This window comes from Alternaria arborescens, assembly GCF_004154835.1.
Source record: "Alternaria arborescens strain FERA 675 chromosome Unknown contig_23, whole genome shotgun sequence".
NCBI lineage: Eukaryota > Fungi > Ascomycota > Dothideomycetes > Pleosporales > Pleosporaceae > Alternaria > Alternaria arborescens.
In genome coordinates this window covers 174780-197441 of record NW_021167878.1, presented here as the reverse complement: position 1 = coordinate 197441, position 22662 = coordinate 174780, and the positions used below count along the sequence as shown (strand labels likewise).

The following is a 22662-nucleotide window of genomic DNA, read 5'->3' as shown; positions in this document are numbered from 1 at the left end:
AAGTGTTTACCTACAAGGAAGCTTGATCGAGCTGTTCATTGTTCGCAGCTGGAGGGTAATGTATGCTCCTTTTCCGCTCGTCATCACAGGTTGTAGTAAAATCTGTAGGTATCGTTGCAAACTGAACGCCACAGCATCAGTATTACTAGCCACAGAACGTCCTATGTTCCGAATGTATCAACCATAGGTTCCGCGCGCACGGAGAGCATGGTAGCTATTTGGTAGGACTCAAGCCATACCTTAACCAGCGATGTGAACCGGTGCTAGCAGAAGGTGTGTCCTTTATTACGTTGGAGCCGCCCACCACCGCATCTTTTCGGTCAGGAACCGAAAGAAACGTTCCGCCCAGTTCCTGGTGGGTCAAATATACTTTTCGAGCTTCCAACTCAGGACTCGTACCACGAGTGATCGGTAAGAGTCTTTTTAGCCTCTCGGAAGTCATACACGTACGGTCTCTGGAAGTTCCGTTGGGTTGTATAGCCACGTATAAGGCTATGCAGTTACTGAGTTGCTCACTATATCATTGGTGGGATTAATCAGCTACGTAGGCACAGCTCAGGCACGACTTGGCATCAAGTACATGGTTTGTTTGCAAGAAGCCCACACTTGAGACAGGTGTACGACGTTCTAGTCCTTTCTTACCCCAAAGCAATACGTACGCCGATCAACGGCCATCAATTTCCTGTTCCTCATCGCCGATCCCTACCAATCTGCTTCCTCGTCTCCTTATACCTGTTTCTGCATCTCGCCTCTTCGTACCCCCAGTCTCTCGCTATTCTGATCGTCCCGGAGCACGACCTACATACTCCACCCTGCATCATGCAAGCAAGCAACTCTCTAGTAGATGTGTGTGAGCGCATATAGCGCCACCAACACAGGTCGACCTCCGTTCCTGACACGGGCCGGCCCATGTTTCTGGAAGGAGCAAAGAACCATGCTCACGTGCGTTATCGAAACACCTTTGCGTCATGCAGAATAAGCCTCAATGAGTGCTGGACAAGCCTTGATAAGAAGGCGAATGCGGTCTTGGCGGGGTTGGCGACCTTCCGCTCCTGGACGCACCGGCGGCTACATGTTTGAGGTACTCCAGTGTCCAGAGCACATGGTATCCAATCTGATTGAATCAACATGAGTCTCGGCAAGCCGTACAAAGAGCAGTATCGGATTCGTAGCAGCTCGAGAAATCCTTGAATTGGAGCTCACGACATCAGAAGTCAAGCAAAAGGATATTGTCATGGTCTATCAAGCTCCGCTACGTGCCCAGATAGTTTGAAATTTGCCAAAGCATCCCCGCGTCATACGAGGTCGATCATCGTTTCTTGTGTTTTATGGTATCCGTCAAGAATACTGCGCAGTATAGGCGTCTTCTTATCGAAATCTGTATAGATGAGCATTCTAGAGTCTGCCTCGATGGCAAAAGAACCGACGCGTTCGTAGCTCCCACTTTGAGTCCGGCTTGGTGTAATCAAGATGGCCTGTATATATCCTTCTCCCACTGATCCGTAGCAGCAATGGCGAAGGACGACTAGACTGACTTCGCAACCTAAGTCATCTAGGTCCCATTTCGTAGTATCGTCAAGGATCATAGTATCATCGTATGGCTCCCACGTTAAAGCAGCCGACTCTGGCGGAAATATCAATATTGGGCGACATCTCAATGTCATGGAAGCGTGGACGAGCTCTCCAGAAGGCCTTTGGTCTACAAGTAAAGTCTCGATCGCAGCCATGTCGTAAGCTGGTTTTGACTTTCTATTGATACCAGACCACGGTACCCAGCGCTCTACAGGATGGCTGATACTCGCCCAACTCCAGGTTGGTGCACGCCAAACAGTAGACCTCAGGGCTTTTTCGGCTGAGTATGGACTGATTGGGATCGGCTTTCGTGCCCAGCACATGTCTTCGATGAAGCGACCTCGCCACAAGCCAGCGACCAGGGTGTCGTTCATCGCTCCAGCGACATCCTGTGCGACACCGTTCAATGCAACGAGTATATCTTTTGCCATGGTCAGGGCAAGTCCAGAGTAACTGCTTCTGAAAGCACACCAGTATTCATAAATTCTGAATAAGTAATCAAGGTCTGTTTCGATCGTGCCTGAGGTTTTGGGGATCATCTTAATTTTGTAATCGTTGACCCACCATTTCAAGCCTCGGCCTATGAAGCCATCGGGCGAATAAGATCTTCTCTCAGAATGGTAGTTGTGGCCTGGGTTTTGTTCGCTAGTCAATTCCTCATGGCATTCCCAGTAGATCAACTCCTGCGTGAAATGGAAGATTCCGGTACTCAGGTAACGTTCCTGCGCAACCCATGCTCTTTTGTTCAAAGGTGCAGTATTGAGGATCTGTTCAGGCGTGTTCACATCAGGAATAACTGTATAGGCCACTAGGGGTTCTATCGTGTTCTGTCCATAAATGCGATCCCTGCTGGTTTCAACTCGCATAGATAACAGGGCTTGCGGATCTCTGTTGAAGAAGAGACCGGCATCACTATTCTGAGCGGCGGAGGCCGCAATGCAACATACGGCCTGACTATAGACTTCTCGCATACGAGCAGCCTCTCTCTGCCAGTCTTCCGGATCATCTTGTATGATACACCTAGGGGGCGTTAGAGATACCAAGATGAGTTGCTTCATGTGCAACGTACAGCGAATCGATCCAAAGATACTGAATTTGCATCTTTCGAGCTACGTAGATGGCATCCTGGAAGGTTTTAGGAAGATCTGTCAATTGTATGCCTGCTTTAAGGCGCGCAACTGTTGCTCGTGTTAGTTTGAAAGGCTGAGAACCTCCCCAACAATGTGACAGCGCGATATATGGCATCATTTTGACGCAGTCTTCGTTTTGAAGAAGGCAGATCGTCGAGGCTTCGGCGTAGCCTACATCAAGCACTCTTGTGGGCACAAAAGCGCTCACTTCTTGTCTGCTCTGCCTGATCTTCCAGCATTCGGTATGCGTAGCTCGGCACCGCCTCAGTTGTGACAAGGCAAAACTGATACAGGCTTCGCTGCCGGTATTGTCGGCAGTGAGACTCGTATCTACATCCAACAGACCTGAATGAGCTGGCAGGTGCCCTTGCGACAGGTTGGTATCTTTTTCAGGCACCAGGTGTAGGGGAACATAACTCCTATTACAGATGAACCAGAGGGACATTCTCTCTTCTCGGTCTGCTTCGAATTGAGTTACATATTCCGTTGGAGCGACCTGGAATGGACCGCGTGAGCGATGACCTGTCCGGGTGTCAGTCAGTGGTACATAAAGGATCCCAGACGGGTTGGTCATACGCAGGTCGCGATCAATCTCAACTTTTAGACGTCTACATATTCCGCAAGACAATGCAAGGGCTTCCTGAAACGACTCAGGCGTTGCATGATGGGTAAAATACGACTTTCCGTTTGTCTCCTCTGTGCGAAGTAAAGTATTTCTTCCGGAGAGTAGTCTTTGACACGGACCACAAAGCACTTGGTCTGACGAAACGAACAGTTTTGAGGTATGGAATGTAGTAGTGTCCATTCGTAAGGGTTCATGTACGCGGACAAAGTAGGTCATGTTGGATCGCTAGTCAGGCAACGGCCAGACTCAAGGCCGATGTGCTCTTGTTCAGAGGTATATAACAGAGAGCAATAAGAAAGCACGTTGGGATATGCGGGGTTAGACGCTGAAGCCTCGAACAGGGGGCTGACATAGCCCTGCTAGCCTGCAACACCAGCATGTCAATACCCAGTAAAGATAGTATAGAACATGTTGTTGCGACAACACGATGCTCATTGTCCATGGTGTTGAGGTTGCGCGTCCCCAGAGATGACCGGACCCACTTCCCCTTAGCCTAAGCCAGGGTCCAGCGTGACCGGGCCTTCGTACCTGCCTGTGCTCAACTTTTACGAATAGCCAAACAAACCTCAGCATGCAGTCGCTCCCTTCTCTCTCCGCCATGAAGCGGACACAATGAACTCGTCACGCGCATTCACCCGGACGACGCAAAACACCTTCCGCAAACCCCTCGACTTCCTCAGCAATCTCTCGCGGAACCCGGTACAGCTCCCAAAGGACAGAAAGAGAAAGGACAGCAACGTCCACAGGCGGAACACCAGCGCCAGCTCAATCGACGACACGGATCACTCTGACGTCGAGTTCTACGCGCAGATGGAGACGTCACGGCGGAGTCACTCGACGCAGAACTCGCAGTCGGAGTTGCAGCCTGCGGTTCCATTGATCGATATTGGGAGTCGCAGCAACAGCCCATACCCACGCATTCGAAGCGCCGCGCAAAGCGAAGACGAAGACGATGAATACGAGCCCGCGAGCAGCATACGGCCGCTGGTTAGCCATGACGTGGGCAGAGGAAGCCATGCCTTTCGCGGCTTTTGGCAACAAGGCGGGCCTGGGGCTTTCTTTTTCAGCACATGGAGGGGCTGGCAGGTCTGGGTCGGATTGCTGGTCTTTTGGGTTGGCGGATGTAGTTTTGGGCTACTGCTGATGAATCGCTTCATCATGTTGACGGGTGTCTACAAGTGAGGAAACCGTTGAACTGCAGGTTGGATGGTTGCTAACAGGACTAGATTCCCGTTCCCCCTCACCCAATCCTACGCCCAGCTCATCATCACGCACATCCTTCTAATACTTGTTTCGAGTCTTCTACGCTTCTCTAGCAACCCTCTGCACTTTATAGGCTTTGGTGCCGCTGTGCCGCCTTCACAGCCGGCCGCGCCCCAGGGAGGAGCATTCAGAGGCAACAAGAAGCCTGGCATATATGCCTTTGCAAGATGGCTGTCGAATGGATCGGGAGGCATTGCTGGGGGAGGCCTGTTTGAGTTTGATTGGCAAATCGCGAAACAGGTGCTCCCACTTGCAGTGGTCTTTGTTGTGAAGGTGCTGCTCAGCAACTTCTCGTTTGCGTATGACACCTGCAACTCCACCACATTACTCAATTCTGACATGGCATAGCTACGCACCTCTACCAACCTACCAACTCGCCCGCATTGGCATAACCCCCCTCGCCATAATCTTCTCCTGCATCCTCCAAAAAGAAAACGTAAACGGCAGCATCCTTTCCTCCGCCCTCGTTGCAACCCTCAACCTCTTCTTCGCATCCTACCGCTCAAACGTTCGCGTCACCTGGGAGTCCGTCGTAGCTGGCGTCTTCTCATCTATCTTCGTCGCCCTCTATCCTATCCTCCTTCTACGCACATACCGCAAGATTGTTGCTGGTTTGGTACCTGTAGGCGATGTGCTCACCGGATACCCTAGTGGCTTAGAAGAGCCAGGCAACAGGGAGGAGACTCGCGCTTTTTACCGCACCTTACACTACACATCACTGGTATCCCTCATGCTCCTCACACCCATTGTGATCCTCTCCGGTGAGGTTCCTCATATCTACCACAACATTCCCTTCCTCGACGTACCCTTCTTCTGGGCCATGATGCTGTTTGGCGGCATGGGCTCGTGGGCTGTCTTCTCAGGCACATTATTGCTTGTCAAGGCAACGTCTCCATTGACAGCGACGTTTGTGGCCGTTCCACGAAGCGCTTTCCAGCTCGTTGCTATCACTTTGTTCAAGAGCCCATCACAGACTTGGATTGGCGTTATCCTATGCTGGATCAGCAGTCTGTGGTTCCTTGTTGCGAGACGGGATGAGGGGAGAAGTAGGGATCGGTTGAGATTGGAGGGCCGGTAACAGGTGCATGATGTTGGTTTGGCACATATGATCCTTCGCCGACCTTCATGGTTCATTTCCTCGTTTCTAGGATATAGCATTCATATATTCATCTTGCATAGCGTAGCATCCGATACCATTATTGATTGTACCTTTTACCACATTTTCGTCTTCCTATGAGCATTGGAACTTGATATGTCAGGCTTGGTAGTCGAGGCGTTGAGGTGACGCGGTTCCAGGAAGCGCTATGCTGGGTATGGATGACCATGTTAAAAACGAAAGACCTATGCGATAATCCCAGTGTTGCATGCTTCAGCCAGTGAACGTGAGCTTGTTCATTTCCTGCTACTTTCTAGTCTATCAGAATAAGGATACCATAGTTAGCATCAAACTATCTACTGAATCTTAAGAGCTGAGCCAACACCACCACCGCCCTCACCGCCACCCACACCTCCCCCTCGCCCCATCCATCCTCCTCTTCGCCTCACCAAACCATCTCCTCGCCTCCTCAAATGCCCTCTGTGCCTCAATCACTTCTATCCTTCGTACATTGAACTCATGTGTCGCCCTCTGCGCTGCCTGTATCCGAGGATCTATTATTCTAGGTGCTTCGTACCTGCCTTCCATGAAGTTATCCCATATGCTGCTATTGTCAAGCTGTTGGTATGTACTCGGCCGGTTCGGACATGGTGTATCTGGATCGCCGAACTCATGTTTCAAACTGTTGAAGAGTGGGGTAAAGGAAACATTTTGAGAGGAAGTGGGCGTGGGAGTATTTATTTGTGTTGTGCGAATTGGGGGAAGACGGGCGCGGCGTTGGGTTCGGGGAGTGTTTGGGATTGTTGAGGGGGTTACAGTTTTTCGCGAATCTGGGGGCGTGAGTAAACCAGGGAAGCTGATGGAGAGTGGTGTGACGGGCTCATTGTCGTTTTCTGGAACGATATTAAGTTCTTCCTTGAAACGTTTTGCTAATTTTTCAGAGTGTTTGTCATCGCCCCTATTGCTAGTATCCATCTCGTGTCTAATCGAGTATTTCCTCTTCCTTGCCTCCTCTTCTTTGACTGGAACAGGGCCTTGCATCTCGCGGCCTCGACTCATTCTCCTCAAACTCTCACAAGCTTTTTCTACATCGCCAACCTCCAGTATAGCAAAGATGCTTTTACTCTTGCCGCTATGTGATCCTTCGCGGATGCGCGCCTGGAAGTAGGTATTCAAAAGGCTATGCGCACGATCTCGTTGGCCGATCGTTAGTGTGGAAAGCTCATGGACAGCTTCGAAAATTCCTGCTGGGAGACAGTTGACTGGTACCCCAGCGAGGAGCGAAGGGGGGAGAATGTCCTCGTCATGAGAGCCGTTTTGAATGAACCAATTCTTTTGAATAGCCTGAATATGGGTGTTGATATCCAAATGGCGTTCGAAACCGGTCGAGTTTGCAAGGTTCGCTAACTCCATCTTCAGTATTGTGAATTCTGGACCTTGGTCGAGGAGAGATGCTGGGATGTGGATGCGGTTCACAACGCAACGTCAAGACCAGAAACACAACTTAATGGTGACTGGTAGCGAACTGCTATGCAACAAAGAGTCAGTAGCTACAAAGGTCGCGCGGTCATTCTCGGCTTTGTCCCAATCCAGCTCTAAAGACGGTTTCTGGTGGTTGGTGGCGCTTTGTCTCTCAGCTTCAGAACAGTGTGACATCGCTCTTGTTGTAACACAGGTCGTACCGGAGGCGAACGTTCTTCCGTTAGAGACTTGAGACGTGTTTCAGGTTGCTCGGCTGGTAGAACTGCATTGCTGGATGTGAAGTAGAAAGGATGCTTGTGGAATTGTAAAAGTATGAGACCACTGTAGAGTTTGGACAAAGATAGGAACTCGATTTGTACACCAGCGAGAGACTAGGTCCGCCTGGCGGCTCGGAGTATATTTGCTTGGGTAGTCTTCGCAAGTGAGAGGTCCGCGTTGTTGCCCATAGTGCTTGTTCGCTGCTGCTGGTCGATACTGCTTTATTGAGAAAGGTCTCATCGTGCGTACGAAGCCATGGGAAATCTGAGAGCCCATGCGACGCAGGAAAAACGATGTTCTTCATATGAATGTAACGCTGTCGGTGCGATAAGATGCTGCACAATTGAGGAAAGTCGGCGGCGAGGGGGCTGGAGTGATGACGAAGGGCAAGTGGGGCTTGAGACGCGTCACGTCAGGCGCGACGTGGAAAGCACTATCAACGCCACAAACGTTAAGAGGAACAAGCTCAGACAAATTTCCAATTAGTTGACTTTCGCAATTAAAATGGCATCTCCAATCATGTGAGCACTGTTCCGCAGCTCGAAATGCAAAACGCGCTTGATGGAGACAAACAACAGTAAAGAGACGACTACCGAATACTAGCAATATGACGTAGTATTCCAGACATAGCATCCTGGTGCTATTGGAAAAGTCTGCAGTATGCTGCAGGATCGTGTACCTCCCCGACCTCCCGACGAGCAGGCCCTCAATGGAAGCTTGCTGGCTCCCACGCAGTTCTTATTGTCTGTTACCACGAAGTATACTTCCAATCGAGCTGAAAAGGTTGGGTATACCAAACGTGCCTCGTGAAGCTTTCGGGTCGGACGTCTTTCGTGAATCGTGTTTGTATGGACAGCTGCCATTCGTACAACCGCCTTGGGTCTTCTCCCATTTACATGGAGTTTCCGATTGAGGCAGTCTTGCCTGGTTCTCTCTACCTCGTCCGGCCGTCTTGATTATGTCGTCGAGAGATTGCTCAAGATGATCTTGAGGACGTTGGTTTCGAATGGGTGATTCTACTTGAAACGGCTTTCCATATTTCTCCTTCCTATCTCCTCCTTTTGCCTGAAGAACCTCGTCGAGTGACTGTTCTATCCGGGTTTGGGAAGGCTGCTGCCCAGTGGGTGACTTTGAAGACTGCTGTGCACTGTTGCTGGAAGAACCTTGACGAAGAAAAAGAGGATCATGACTCCTCCTACACTGATCATCAGCAAAACAAGTGCCCTTTATGAAGCGCGGACATGGCTCATGAGCGTACTGGCAGCTGAGACCCTTGTTGCATCTGCCCTTGAGATTATTTTTACACGCAACTTTCTTCGATCCAATCGTAGCGCGAGGTCCCTGAATTGCATCAGATAGGATACCTTGCTGACGATTGGTGTTGCCATCCTTGATGGAAGCAATGTTGGACCCATACGATATGATGGGTTGGCCGTCTTTTGTAATCCTACCCATGATCGAAGGGCGTTCGTGAGGACCGGTTGGTAAGGCTTGGTGATCGGGTAGGCTCATGATGTTGCTAGCTTGAGAGGCCTGGGCCCGACCCTGCCGTCCACGTTGAAACGGATTTTCCTGGGAGAAAGCGCTGGATCGTGGAGTAGGATCAGAATCGACGATCATTTGGTCAACTTGTGAAGACTGTCGCTGCTGACCCCGTGATGTAGCATCTTTCAGAAAGAAAGGATCGTGGCTGCGGATGCAATTCCCACCATATCTACAATTGCCTTTCACCCAGAACTTGCATGCACTGTGAGGCATCATGCAGCTTTTGCCCGCTGGGCAATGTCCGTTCTTGTACGCTGGGCAAGCCGACTTGAAATTGCTATTTGACAACCCAAGCAACTGTGAGGGGGCACCACTGCTGATATGAGCACCGAAGGTATTCGGTTGCCCTGCGATGCGTGCTTCAGGAAAGCCGACCTGATCGGATTTTGTCGGGTGTTGCTGTGATGGGCCAATTCCTTGGACGTCTTCCATTGGTACGCCGTCGTCTTCCGGTGCACGCTGATGTAAAGTTTGTTCAAAAGATCCCGGCTGGGCGAAAGAGCTGCCAAAGGATGTGCCCAATGAGCTCTGGGGCTGGTGAATACTACTGTTGGCGGTCTGATTACTACTGAACGACGAGCCCGTTGACGTGCTGAGCTGCACAGAATCGATTGGCGATAATGGTGTCGAGGTCACTTTCGGCTGCATCTTCTGTGCCTGACCGCCAGCTAGATTGTCTAGTTCGGCGTTTAGTCTTTTTATCTCAATCGTGTTGAGTGAGATTTGGTCCTGATACGATTTCTCGCGCTTCGCTAGAGCTGCGGCCTCTGAATGTTTCTTCGCAATTTCCTGAGCACGTTTCTCCGTGACGGCCAGCTCGAGCGATTTGATGTCTTTCTTCATCTGTATCTGCTCGGCTTCGATCTTTTGTAGCTTATCAGCGTAGGTTTGTTCCTGCTGACGAGCTTGTTCCTTCTTCTCTAGACGCTGTCGTTTGGCTTTTTGCTCTCGGTACTCTGCCATTTCCTGTGCGTTAGGACCGATGCTGGTCTTTACAATTTTATCCTCGGTTACTTGCTGCTGAGTTCCTTTCACTGCGTTGACAAGTCCAGCCGGAAAAATCAAGGTGTTAAGGCCTATGGGAAGAAAGGTAAGCCAACTCTCGATGTCGTCAATTTCGGTGACGAGATGGTGGAGGAACTGGTAAGGTCGTGAGTACTCTATCAGATTGCGGAGAGCCCGGAGGCGGTGCAGTGGCAGCGGTAGTGGTAGGTACGGCAAGATCTTGCGCCATCTTGCTCCTTCAGCGAGAGTCTTGTGTAAACCATAAAGACACTCGCGGACCTCAGCAATGGAGTCCTCGTCTCCACTGAGCATGGTCTTGCTGATGACCATCATGTCGTGTCGTACGTCCTCGTAGTGTTTCGCGAAATCCTTGACAAGCTCTTTTTTCTCTTCGTTGTTTCGTGGGAGAAGCAGTACAAGACGAGGAACCATGTGACGGGCTACTGCATCTTGCTTGATGGCTCCTCTCAACGCGGCGTGACTGAACATCTCGACCAAATGCTCTCGCCAGTCGTTCGCAACGTCGATTGTATATTGTTGAAGGCCAGCCTCATGTAAGCGCACCTTGTACGCGCTGAAGCACATCTCTGCCATGTACTGGTAGATATTAGAGTTAAAAGGGGAAATCATATTGACAGATCTACCTTGGGGTTGTATTTGTCCTTATTGTCGCGGCTCTTCATTGAGCGCGCTGGTGAGAAAGTCACATCGCTCTCAACCTAAGCATCGGCATCAGTACAAGAGAAAGTAGAAGAAGATGTACTTGGTGGTAACTTACGGGTTCTATATCGTTACTCGTGGATATTCGCTTCCTCTTTCCACCAGCTAGGGGATGAGCGTAGGTCTGGTAGCTGGCGCGATTGGCAGTGTGGAAGTGAGCCATTACGATAGTCGGGAGGGAGTAGCTGGATGTATCCGATTGTGTCGTTCCGCGATTGATGAATATCTTGCGTGCAAAGATACATGAAGACCTAGTCTGGGGGGTGGAGATGATCGATAGAAAGTATCAGGTATGTAGTGGCGGGGTGTCTGAGTATGAGCTATCTGATAAGTCGCTAGGCCACATTTAGGAGTCGAGTGAGTGTTCTGAAGAGTTTTCGCGTATAGAGGGAAAGGCTGATCAGTATCTGCGCGTGGTGTTGGGTCTGTGCAAAGTGAATGTGGATGATGTCGAGACAAAGACGCAGGTTGAAAGACAATGACAAGTGGCAACCGAGAACAACAGATCAACGGGAGGTACCAGCGATTCATATTGTCCTACAGTGCCCATAAGGCAGATGCTCTAGCCCAAGTCATCATACACCGAAGCAGCAAGATTAGTGACGGCTGTGCTGTACGTACAGCCCATCCTGGTGAAGCTTAAACAGTATGGCACAGGAAGATACGTAAGGTAATTTTTGAATTCAGGTCATAGGAAAAGCAGATGAGCAGACTTTGAGTTGATCAAGATGGTGGAAAATAAACAAGATATAGCAACCTGAAAGATATCGGGCCGCAGAGAAATAGATTTCCTGGCTACACCTGAGTAGTGCGGCCCGCATGTCTATCCCATAGGTGTTGCATAGCACGGCTATTTTCATGAAGCGGCTGCAACGGCCTGATGCGGGTTATTCCCTTATTCCCGACTCTCGATTCTTTTTCTGTGGTTTCGTCACGATAGGCGTTGGGGCAACAAAGCATACCCATGCTCTCAAGACAGCAGAACACAGTGAAATGAAATGGAAGAAAAGGAGAGAACAAGCAGACGGTAAGAATGGTGAGCAAAGAGACGGCCCGGATGAGCTTACGATGAAGAGTGACAGAGTTTGGAAAGAGACATGGTCATGGTATTCGGATAGCTTGGCGATGCTGGTCTAGCGCGAAATGGCAGGCACGGGATGCGGAGAGCTGACCGCGACGGCAAGGGCGACTGAGGCAGGGTCGCTCATTCTTCAGTCGATGTTTGTACACATGCATCGCGACAATGCGCAATCCTGTCGCGTGTGTTTCTTGTCGGTCAGCTAAGCAAAAGTGCATTCACGAAGATAGGCCGCCGTGCGACAGGTGCAAGCAGAGCGGACGCGCGGACCGCTGCGAATTTCCAGGTGCGTGGAGCTTCTGCCATCCCCTACAGCGGCTTGTTGACGGCTGTGATAGCACCGGGAACGAGTGCGATACACCGCAAGCCTAAGCGACCACGGCCATCCGAAGATGCAGGAGAGACGCCGACATCGAATAACTCGAGTACGACGGTTGTAGCGCCCCATCAGGGCCGCAATGACGCACATCTGCCGAACGGCAACAATGCCGCACAGCAGGCGTCGCCGAATACGGCATCGTCACTACTCGACGGCCTAGATCCATTCGAGCTCCTAACAGACGAGGTCAAGAATAGCTACCTACGATGCAGTTACAAATGGAGTTTCCACCACACGCCGACCTTGCTGCGCAGGATACGCGATCGCACCTTGGAGCCATGGATGGCCTGGGCGATACTTGCGCTGGCCATCAGGTATGCTATGGCCTTCATCATCAAACACGCAATCGCCAAGCTGACATGGCTTAGATTCGTCCAGAGCCCGCCGTCGCCCTTCAGTTCGCAGACTGAGGCCAGCAATGCGTATGCTGCCCACGCTCGCCAGATCTTGCAACAGGACCTTGAGACACCCTCCATCAGTCGCGTGCAGGCCTTGTTGATGTTGACAGGCCACGACTGGGGAGCCGGAAATGGAAGAAGGGCGTGGATATATCTAGGCATGGCGATACGCCTGGTCGAGGTTATGGACCTGACGCGTGAGACTGGTATACCGCGAAATCGCGTGCCAACACGTGAGGAGTTTATCGAGGCTGAAGTGCGCCGACGGACTGCCTGGACGTGCTTTTTGATGGACTCCCTGCTCAGTGGCGGTAAGGGACGCAAGAGGTCATTGACTGCGGCAGACATGAAGATTCAACTACCCTGCGAGCGCGAGGGCTTTGTCTTTGGAGAGCCAGTATGCACGCCTCAGCTGGATAATACACAGCGTATGCCGCCAGTGGCATTGCCCTTGGGAGAGCTTGGCATCATCGGCTATAGCATGCGTGCTGCTAACATCTGGGGTAAAGTCGCGCGTTGGGCTTGCTCTGATGAACTCAAGAGCGAACTGCCATGGGCATCCTCTTCACAATTCCAGCAGCTCATCTACGAGCTTGAGGGCTGGAAGGCCTCGCTTCCTCAGCGCTTGCAGTACGACCTCTTCACTTTGCATAGTCATAATGCTGTCGAACAGGGTCAAGCGTACTGCTACATGCACTGCATACACTTCATGAGTTACATGTTCCTGCATCGCGCTTATTTACCAGTCCTTGGCCCTCAGCAAAATGGAGCGAATCCTGAGGAGACACCAAACTCCTACGATGAGCACCGGGACATGTGGAGGAAGTGGGAGAAGACTTCACGCAAGGAGCTGTTCAAAGACTCAGTCATGGTCCTGGACATGCTAGAGGAGATGCGCACGTTCGGTGTGTATTTCCTGAGGGGCTTGGTGCCATGGATCGGCTTCACCATTTACACGGCAGTCGGCGCAATGCTGTACAGTTTCAACTTCCCGAGCGGCGACGACGATCCTCGCTGGCGGGAAAAGGCGCGTAAGAGCGTGATACAGGGCTGCAACTTTCTGAGAGAGATGAAGACACAGTGGCCTATGGCAGAAACTTGGGTGAGTGACTACGAAAGATCGAGATGAAACATGCTGATAATCCCAGTACGATACCATCCGACGCATGCAAGCGTACTATCGCTCTGTACTTGGTCAGGACGGGCCGGCATCACCTGAAGAACGACAGGCATTGCGACATGCCATGATAGATTATGGCGCGTTACAGCCTTCACCTGTACAAAAACCAGCAGGCTCACCAAGAGATGTCATCATGTCCAGCAGGTCCCCTTCACAACAACACAACGACGTAAGTCTCCGATGCCGCATTCATGAGACTCTGCTAACATACTGCAAGCGCAAACCCATGATCGTCAACCTCACCAATCCGCCCGTCACAAGCCCGTTGCCAGCCACAGCGCCCACTCCTAATAGCTACACTTCCAACTTCTCATGGAACACCCCTCCAGCGGTGCCCCCGTTGGAAGCTGACGAAACTTTCAACCTTGACTCGTTCGACCTGACAAACGAGGAACTGGAGGCCATGATGATAAATGCGACACAAGACTTTTGGGCAAGCTTCCCAGGCGAAGTGGGTGTCGGGTATCAGTAATAAGTGGGATAGGGTTGGTATGGCGTTATGGTAGCGAAAAAAACGGCGAAGGGTCATGTACCATATCTAATGTATGCGATTAATTTTAATGTTTCAGGGCGAGTTTTTCGTTGCTGCCCATGACCTGCATTGCGAACGGGACGTCATGGCCTACCGAGCCTGACTTATATTCTTGCCACTTCGTAGATTGACCACTTTTATTGACATCAAGGGAGGTAATTGGAGATGATAAGCAGCATGCGACGATTGAGAAAGACATGGTGGGGAGGATCTAGAAACGGACTGAGACTTCCCAATCTATCATTAGAACTCAACGGAATTATGTGTGTCAAGCTACCGTCAAATCCTAGAAGCATTTCAAAGCTCGGCAGGAAAGCTTAGCACTCATCCTGGACGGTGGTAGATGTGTACCTGACATGTTACTTCTTTGGTCAACCTGATGCGGTGTGTACAGGGCGAAGACGGAAGCCGGCACACTGGCGGCTCGTCATGTGGGATGATAGGCAAAGGGGGATCCACGAGCTTAAACTGACAACATCTCACATCTTTCAAACGCGCTCTCCTGCTGTGGAATACATTCATCGCTGAGCACCGCAAGTTACGACCTAAACGCTGTTGTTGATACAGTTGTCTTTCGGGCCTTCTTCGTCGTGGTGGCGATGTACCTATCCGGACTAGCGCCATTATCGGATTTGGGAGAGAAGGGATTTCACGAGACCGAAAGATTGCATCACTCACACTGCGCTCTTGACGTGCAGCGCTTCCTATGCAGCCTCTTGAGAACGTTGTAAACGCATCCTTAGCCTATGGGCGGCTCAAATGTATGCACCGCCCGGGTGGTCTAGAGTAACTCGAGGTTTCAATTCCGGGATCGTGGTCGTCGCTCACCAACATGGCACTCTCGCTCGTGCCTTCTTTCAAACGGCTCAACCCTACGAAACTAAGAGTCAGATCTGCTTATGCCTAGTGATTGGGTGTTGAGTATCGCTATTGCGTTGAACGTGTTTCGATTACATTGACGAAGAACACTACCCCATCTTGCTTACGAGTTCACAGCAGACATGCTTGGTACTGTCAAGACAGAATTTCCGGCCATTCATGCCTCATACGTTGTCGTGGCGATTGCTCTGGGACCAATCTGGCCGGCGGAACCACCGAGACATCCTTCTGATCGCTGATGCGTCGTCACCATAATCAGATATTTCCAGCGGCAAAGTCATTCACAACTACCGCGCACTGCTTCTCCGAATACTTCCCGCTGGATCATCCATGTACATATGCCAAGGAACCGAACTTGCTGATAGTCTCACGGCAAGCATGAGATCGTCTATGCCATTGACGAACACGACAAGGAGGTGTTACCTTATCGCGACTGGTGGGCCAAGAGACCAGCTATGCTAGTACGCGGAACCCAACTTGTGGATCGTACTACCAAGGCATACCCGCTCATGCAATGAGGTTGGCCCGCAAGGTGGAAACGACTCTGGGGATATCATCCCAAGGTCTTCAACTGCTCACTGTGCAGGACTGACTGTACCAAACAATCGGCAATCGTACCAGAGCTTGTACTTAGGTATTTACATGTGGAAGTCGCTTATAGCCACAGATATCCGTCGGTCACCAACATCGTAAGGTGGCACCATTTCCCTTGCAGATCGAAACCCAACAACCTCTGGTCCTCACAACACCATTGAGCTACATTTGCATCATTCTTTGAGAGCAGGTGTCTTGATACAGGCTCACTGTTGGTCAGAATGGCGACCTCGGCCTTCGCGAAGTGTGTGCTCGGAAATCGCGAAGGAGTTGGTCCCACTAGACGACATCCACAACTCGCGATATCAGTCGCAGAGATCCACTGGCGTTAATTTGGTTTGGCTTGCATCCTAGAAGTGCCAAGGTCGTTTCTTTCAAATTTCTAGGCCTGTCCGTCAGCTTTCGTGTACTGTTCTGGAAGGTGTATCAATGCACGAGCAAATAACAGGCGTGGGAGAAAGGTCAGAACCCGGAGCAGTGGGAAGAACTGGTTCAGCTCGTAGGTGGATATCGACGTCTGACAACCGTTGAAGTTACCCACGTTCAGGCGTGCGATGATCCCATTGGCCGACCATCCCACACACGACTACTCCACGCCCCAGCGCCACGAGGAATGCCAAGGTGAGGCCAAGAAACATAGCAATTGTCGGCATCGGCTTGATATCTTCTTAGAGAGGTCGAGCACCAGTAGCGCTAAGCTCCGCCATCCATCACCAAGTTGCTTAAGTACACTAGTGGGGAGATCCTGATGGCCTTGGCAAAGAATCCGCCTTCCTCCCTCTGCCTATCCAATCACAACTTCATTTCGAGCACACGTTCTCTTGGCAGGACTTCTCACGTTGCGGCCTCTGAGTGGTGGCTGCATTTTAGCTGGAGATGCAGGCTGTCGAATGTCACCCACCGGTCTGGATCCTGTCGCAGATGTGAAAGGCTTTGACGCCAATACGGGCCTAATCCGCTGCAAAGGGCTGCGCAAAGGGCCTGTATCAATATATATATACGTCTCACAGACGCCCTCCCTTGATTTCAGCATCCCAGCTCCAGCTTCGGACCATCACTCTTTCTTACTGAGCCTACTGAGCCCCTAGAGCATCAGTCAAGATGGCACGTCTTACACAGTACAACTATGTTTTCGCCATCGGCACATTCTTTGCCATGCTCGATGCCTACAACAACGGTGCTAGTATGTACAGACTGCTACCACTACCTTGTCCTCATACTAACACTACCCAGACGATGTTGCCAACGCATGGGCTACTTCAGTCTCTTCCCGCTCGGTTTCCTACCGCCAGGCTATGATTCTCGGTACCATCTTCGAAATGGTTGGTGCCATTACCGTTGGTGCCCGTACCGCCGAAACCATCAAGAACGGTATCATTCCTCCTACTGCCTTCAAGGGCGATGCTGGTGTTCAAATGCTCGCCTTCACCTGTGCTCTGGCCGGTGCATCCATGTGGGTTATGTGGTGTACTAAGCACTCTGCTCACGTCTCGTCCTCATACTCGCTCATCTCTTCCGTCGCTGGTGTCGGTGTCGCTGTTGCCGGTGCTGCCAACGTACAATGGGGCTGGAACAAGGGCAAGGGTCTTGGTGCCATCTTCGCTGGTCTTGGAATGGCTCCCGCTGCCTCTGCCTGCTTCGGTGCCATCATCTTCATGTTGATCAAGATGACTGTACACGTCCGCAAGAACCCCATCCCTTGGGCCATTTGGACCGCCCCCTTCTTCTTCCTCATCGCCGGAACCATTTGCACGCTCTCCATCGTCTACAAGGGATCGCCCAACCTCGGTCTGAACAAGAAGCCAGCGTGGTTTGTCGCGACCGTCACCATGTCTTGCGGTGTCGGTCTCGCTGCCCTGTCCTTCCTCTTCTTCGTTCCTTACCTATACACCAAGGTTGTCAAGCGTGACCACACCGTTCGCTGGTACCACGTTTTCCAAGGCCCCCTTCTCTTCAAGCGTCCTACCCCCGAAGGTGCTGAGGCTGCTGTTGTCCCCGACTACGCCGTCGTACAGGAAGACGAAGAGATGAAGAAGCCTGAGCACGGCAGCGACTCTGAAGTTGGTGTCATTGGCCACGACGGTGAGAAGGGCGCCATCAGTGCCGATGTTGCCGAGCACCAACAACTCAGCTACAAGCAGCTCGTTGAGCAAGGTCAGGAACGCTTTCACGCTAAGCTCAGGCAAAAGCGCGGACCTCTTGGTTGGGCTATGCGATACCTTCACGAGAACAAGATCCAGACTGGTGAAATCTATGAGAAGAAGAACATGCTCATCACCCTCAAGCGCATCCCCGCTATGATCACCGTCGGTGCTCTCTACGGTGTCAACTACGATATTCACGCCGCCCAGACTGGTATCCACGGTACTCCCGAAGGTCGCCGCATGGAGCGCGTCTACAGCCACGCTAAGAAGTACTCCAACGAGGTCGAGCATACCTACTCTTTCGTCCAAGTTCTTACTGCCTGCACTGCTTCATTCGCTCACGGTGCCAACGATATCGGTAACGCTGTCGGTCCCTGGGCTGTCATCTACGGTGCCTGGAACACTGGCAAGGCCGCTTCATCCAAGGCCCCCGTCCCCGTCTGGCAACTCGCTGTCCTCTCCGCTACTCTTTCTCTCGGTCTCATCACCTACGGCTACAACATCATGAAGGTCATGGGTAACAAGATCACCTACCACTCTCCCAGCAGAGGTTGCTCCATGGAAATGGGTGCCGCTCTTACTGTCCTCATCTTTTCGCAATACTCGCTGCCCGTCTCCACATCCATGTGCATTACTGGTGCCACCGTTGGTGTCGGTCTTTGCAACGGTACTCTTAAGGCGGTCAACTGGCAACGAGTTGGTCTCTTGGTCTTCTCCTGGATCATGACAATTCCCATCGCTGGTACCATTGGTGGTGTTTCCTGCGCCATTGTGCTCAACGCTCCCCACTTTGGTTAAGCGAACACATTGGTGAAGGATGATGATACTCGTGTCCATCGGAGGTGGATATTAGTTTGCTTGAATACCCCTGTTTCTTCTTATAGCCATAGCGATTGCGATCATGATTTAGCATGCAATAGACTATCTTTTTGCCTTTGACATCAATGTCCCTCACGCTTTCATCGCTTCGATAGCGAAAGTTCAACATTTGCATGATCCTACCGAATCAGTACTTTGCTCAATCTATTCTCAATTTCCTTGCGTGTACGCGACCGTTTAGGTAAAAGAAGAAGAAGAGAAGCACATGAGTATTCGCTGTGCGAGCATTCTGAGTGCCGACCATAGCAAAAGATATTATTTAATCCACAACCAACGCCTGACTGTTGCAAAACGACAAGATTCCTAGAAGCTAAGTCCTACTCCCAGACTTCTAGAAAGCGGAACCAGCATGGGAGAAGTGCAGTGACACTACCGCCTCATTGAAGTGCCTCATCGTGAGACAAGCCACCGAACCCACCCGGACGATTTCCACGACTACGGCCATGGCTATGGTCTCCTTGACCATCACCTCGACCATGACCACGACCACGACCATGACCACGGCCACGGTTCTGAGAGCTATGACTACGACTGCGAGCATCTTCAGGGCTTACCTGATCAGCGGCCGCATCCTGTTCTCCAGCACGCTCGCGAGTGACATGATCCAAGTTAGTCCGAAAGTTATTCCTGCGGTTCTGAGAAGCCACAACTACGCCCTGGTTGCCAGCCGCAATCTGGTCTCGTCGGCCCCAGGTATATTCATGAGTCCGGTCAGACGGTGCTTGAGGTGATTCCTGATCCAGAGTCTTGTCTCCGAGAATGGATGCTATGGCCGAAGGCTTTGGGGCAGCGGAAGCGGCTGGAAGAGGATTTGAAGATCCGAACGGTAAGTATGAAGTTGATGGGGCTGAGCCAACCGGTGCTTGAGCAGGTGGAGTCCCGAAAGGCACGTACGGAGCCTTCGCAGCTGGAGGAACTGTCGATCTGGCGATTCTAGATCGCCTCGGAGAGTTGGCGTTGGCATCTGGCACAGAAGCTTCTGGATTCATGATACGATCGAGAACGTCTACTTAGCGTTAGTAAACCTAGACTATATCAATCATGACTGTAGCTATCAAGTCCGACAAGAACAAACACGTCTGTGATCTTCGAGGTACTCGAAGTTGTCTTGACTTACCTTGGGTCAGATTGCTGAAGGTTTGCACGGTTACCCTCTGTCCCTGGATTATCTCGCCATTCAAACTCTTAACAGCCCAATCACGGCCCTTAGTAGTTTGCATGAGAACAAGCGCAGAAACCATCCAGTTACCTCCAATTTGGGTTCGATCAATCGACTCGGGACGATACTCTTGGAGAAATGTCCTGACAGCATCATTGTCGGCCTCAGTCGGCAGATCTGTGATCAACAGCACGCGGTTTCGTGGGTCTTGCCTGTTCCGAAGATCAGGAGCAGGGACAAGATGCTTGATGGAGGCTCGGCCTGGAGGCTGCTTCCGCCGATCTTGGTCTTTACAACGTGGTAGAGAGGCCATCATGCGCTTCATGAGAACGAGACGAATAACTTGCTCATTGGTGTAATCCGCGCGAGAGCGTTCTTCTCGAATGCTTTCTTGTTGCTCTTGTTGGAGGCGTGCTCCTTTTTCGCGTGTGATACCGAGAGCTAGAATATTCGAAATCGTGCGATTCAGGGCTGTAGAGAGCGATTCGGCTGCGGCGGAAGCAGTGCCAGTATCCCTAGGCCGAGCGAAACCGTCCTGACTGGCGTTGACTACATCAATAGATTAGCAAAGCACTGGCGAAGGAGTTGACCAGATATCGAGCTTACAGCTATAGTTACCGGTAGGCGCAAGCATTGTGGTGACGCGATGATCATCAACGTAGAGGTCCCCATACCTCTCAACAACAGCGTTGCTGTCCTGGACAGTCGAGAACAGAACGTAGACGTTGGAGCTTGTCCCCCCTTGTGGATCGATGGTGCGAATCTGGTCGACGACAACGCAGCTTCCGAAGAGCTGGCGGATGTCTTCCTCACCCACGTCATAGGGTACGTTGGTCAGACGCACCACGCGAGCATTCGGAGGGGTCATATCGTAGGTGGAGTTTTCAATCTTTGCGGAGTCTCTAGTTGTGAATGAGTTCTCAAAAGTGTCAAGACACTACGTGCGAAACAGCAATAATGGAGTAACGAATGGCAGCTTCTGTGGGTGTAAACAGCGCGGAGTATCTGAACGGAGCATTAACAAGGTGTACAAGAAAAGGGACGCGCGAGGAGCGCGACTGACTCTTTATGTTGAGTAGTGAAAGAGTCGCTACGGCAGTTGTTTCTGGTGCCAATTCGAAGCTGCTCGTCAGTTCTTGACATTAGAGAATGTACGACGGCGACAATGAGGAGAAGCAAACCATAAAGAAGGAGTGACGACTGGTAACATAGCGCCAAGCTTATCGTCCATCCTGTATGCTGTATGCGAAGTCATCTTGCGTGCCTTGATTGAACTGGAAAGTGAAGTACAAAGAAATGGCTGCATCTATGAACTTTATCCCACAGTCACCGTTCCAGAATACTTTGAGAGTTTGATATAACAGAGATAGTGATTTAGTCATGAGAGGAAATGGGTTGAACATTAGCACACAAAGTTGTAAGAAGCTACGCATGATCGAAAGAGCGAGGAAAGCCGTTCGGAGCTGTGCGGAAAGACATGTACACAGTGCACTGCAATTGAAGATGAGACCAATGTGATCTTGAAAAATGAAAGAGCGTCTGAACCGTGGAAGTTGGTAGATCCTGCTGGTGGAGGGGCGGACTAGCGCCAGGCTCGTGCACACGTGCTGACGACGCATTAGTTTCGCGTCTGACATCACTTTCAACGTGTTGGATCTACGCGTTCCAAGCTCCGTGTATCGATTGCATGCGAAATTCTTCTACTGAATTATTGTATCTATATAACACACGTCTACTGCGCTCCGTGCACAAACAACCTCTTGCCTTGCACCTCCTGGAACTGCTTCTCGCCAGGCTCGCCCGCACGTCCACCAAAGACCAACTGGCCCCTGAGCTTCCATCCAAGAGGGATGTCCCACTCCTGTGCGGCCTTCTGGTCGATGATGGGGTTGTAGTGCTGGAGGTTGGCACCGAAACCCTCAGCCTCTAGAGCTACCCAAAGAGCGTACTGGTGCATGGCGTTGGTGTGTTCAGACCAGTCACCGAAGTGGTGGGCGTAAAGAGCTGCGATGAATGTAAGCATGAGCTGGGAAAACGTGCTCGGGGTTACTCACGGAAAGCTTTGCGGAGGCCCTCGACGGGTTCAGGGTCCTCGTAGCACAGAATCTGCAAATATGTTTTAGATGGCGCTCGACAAACACAAGGTGTGCACTTACGGTTCCCTTAGCAGCTCCGAATCCCTTGATCTTTTGCTCGGTCTTGGGGAACTGGTCCTCAGGAGTAAGAGGCTTCAAGACCTCAAGGACGAAGTCCCAGAACTTTTCATGGTCCTTGTTGAGGAGCACAACCAGACGGGTGCTCTGTGAGTTGAAGGATGAAGGGACGTGGAGGAGAGCCTTCTCAGCGATCTCGGCGATCTGCTTGTCGGAGATGGGTGACTCCTTGTTGAGCTGGTAGTAGGTGCGACGCTCCTTGACAGCGTCCATGAAAGACTTTTGGGAAGACATGATGTGTGGTGTGGTTGAGAAAGTTGCAGAGTTGTGAAAGGCAGGCGTTGGAATTGGAGTTGGGGCACGTAGCGACGATGTGCTTTTGTACCCACCACCGACCCACGCACGATGCCTAGCAGCGCGGAGGCTATTTTTTACTACTTGCGCCATCGACTCGGATAGGGATAGTGTCGTAGACGTTGGAAACGTGTCGTGATTCTTGATGGCCGGCAAGTGGAATACAGGCACCATCTGCTGCATCAACCAGGCAAGAAATAGGCCCGTTACGAGACCCATCAATACAGAGCGTGGGGC

At 51.3% G+C, this 22662-nt stretch overlaps 8 protein-coding genes across 8 annotated transcripts; 3 read left to right on the top strand and 5 right to left on the bottom strand.

Annotated features, from left to right (window-relative positions):
- Positions 1-1295: 1295 nt before the first annotated feature.
- Positions 1296-2820, bottom strand: AA0111_g8824 (hypothetical protein; the record flags this gene model as incomplete). The annotated part of the gene is made up of 2 exons (XM_028655314.1): positions 1296-2592; positions 2642-2820. The coding sequence occupies 2 exons, from the start codon at positions 2818-2820 to the stop codon at positions 1296-1298; spliced, it is 1476 nt and encodes a 491-aa protein (XP_028503511.1).
- A 1119-nt stretch (positions 2821-3939) lies between these two features.
- On the top strand, positions 3940-5668 carry AA0111_g8823 (hypothetical protein; the record flags this gene model as incomplete). The annotated part of the gene is made up of 3 exons (XM_028655313.1): positions 3940-4505; positions 4554-4889; positions 4939-5668. The coding sequence occupies 3 exons, from the start codon at positions 3940-3942 to the stop codon at positions 5666-5668; spliced, it is 1632 nt and encodes a 543-aa protein (XP_028503568.1).
- A 414-nt stretch (positions 5669-6082) lies between these two features.
- AA0111_g8822 (hypothetical protein) lies at positions 6083-7099 on the bottom strand (the record flags this gene model as incomplete). Its single annotated transcript, XM_028655312.1, has 1 exon — positions 6083-7099. The coding sequence occupies one exon, from the start codon at positions 7097-7099 to the stop codon at positions 6083-6085; it is 1017 nt and encodes a 338-aa protein (XP_028503524.1).
- A 1065-nt stretch (positions 7100-8164) lies between these two features.
- On the bottom strand, positions 8165-10859 carry AA0111_g8821 (hypothetical protein; the record flags this gene model as incomplete). Its single annotated transcript, XM_028655311.1, has 3 exons — positions 8165-10573; positions 10621-10695; positions 10755-10859. The coding sequence occupies 3 exons, from the start codon at positions 10857-10859 to the stop codon at positions 8165-8167; spliced, it is 2589 nt and encodes an 862-aa protein (XP_028503523.1).
- A 1080-nt stretch (positions 10860-11939) lies between these two features.
- Positions 11940-14203, top strand: AA0111_g8820 (hypothetical protein; the record flags this gene model as incomplete). Its single annotated transcript, XM_028655310.1, has 5 exons — positions 11940-12060; positions 12113-12467; positions 12522-13653; positions 13700-13900; positions 13949-14203. 5 exons carry the CDS (start codon positions 11940-11942, stop codon positions 14201-14203), a joined length of 2064 nt encoding a protein of 687 aa, XP_028503522.1.
- Positions 14204-16837: 2634 nt separating this feature from the next.
- AA0111_g8819 (hypothetical protein) lies at positions 16838-18678 on the top strand (the record flags this gene model as incomplete). Its single annotated transcript, XM_028655308.1, has 2 exons — positions 16838-16919; positions 16970-18678. The coding sequence occupies 2 exons, from the start codon at positions 16838-16840 to the stop codon at positions 18676-18678; spliced, it is 1791 nt and encodes a 596-aa protein (XP_028503579.1).
- A 458-nt stretch (positions 18679-19136) lies between these two features.
- On the bottom strand, positions 19137-20786 carry AA0111_g8818 (hypothetical protein; the record flags this gene model as incomplete). Its single annotated transcript, XM_028655307.1, has 3 exons — positions 19137-19765; positions 19877-20467; positions 20525-20786. The coding sequence occupies 3 exons, from the start codon at positions 20784-20786 to the stop codon at positions 19137-19139; spliced, it is 1482 nt and encodes a 493-aa protein (XP_028503580.1).
- An 864-nt stretch (positions 20787-21650) lies between these two features.
- Positions 21651-22365, bottom strand: AA0111_g8817 (hypothetical protein; the record flags this gene model as incomplete). Its single annotated transcript, XM_028655306.1, has 3 exons — positions 21651-21922; positions 21973-22024; positions 22075-22365. The coding sequence occupies 3 exons, from the start codon at positions 22363-22365 to the stop codon at positions 21651-21653; spliced, it is 615 nt and encodes a 204-aa protein (XP_028503577.1).
- Positions 22366-22662: the final 297 nt, after the last annotated feature.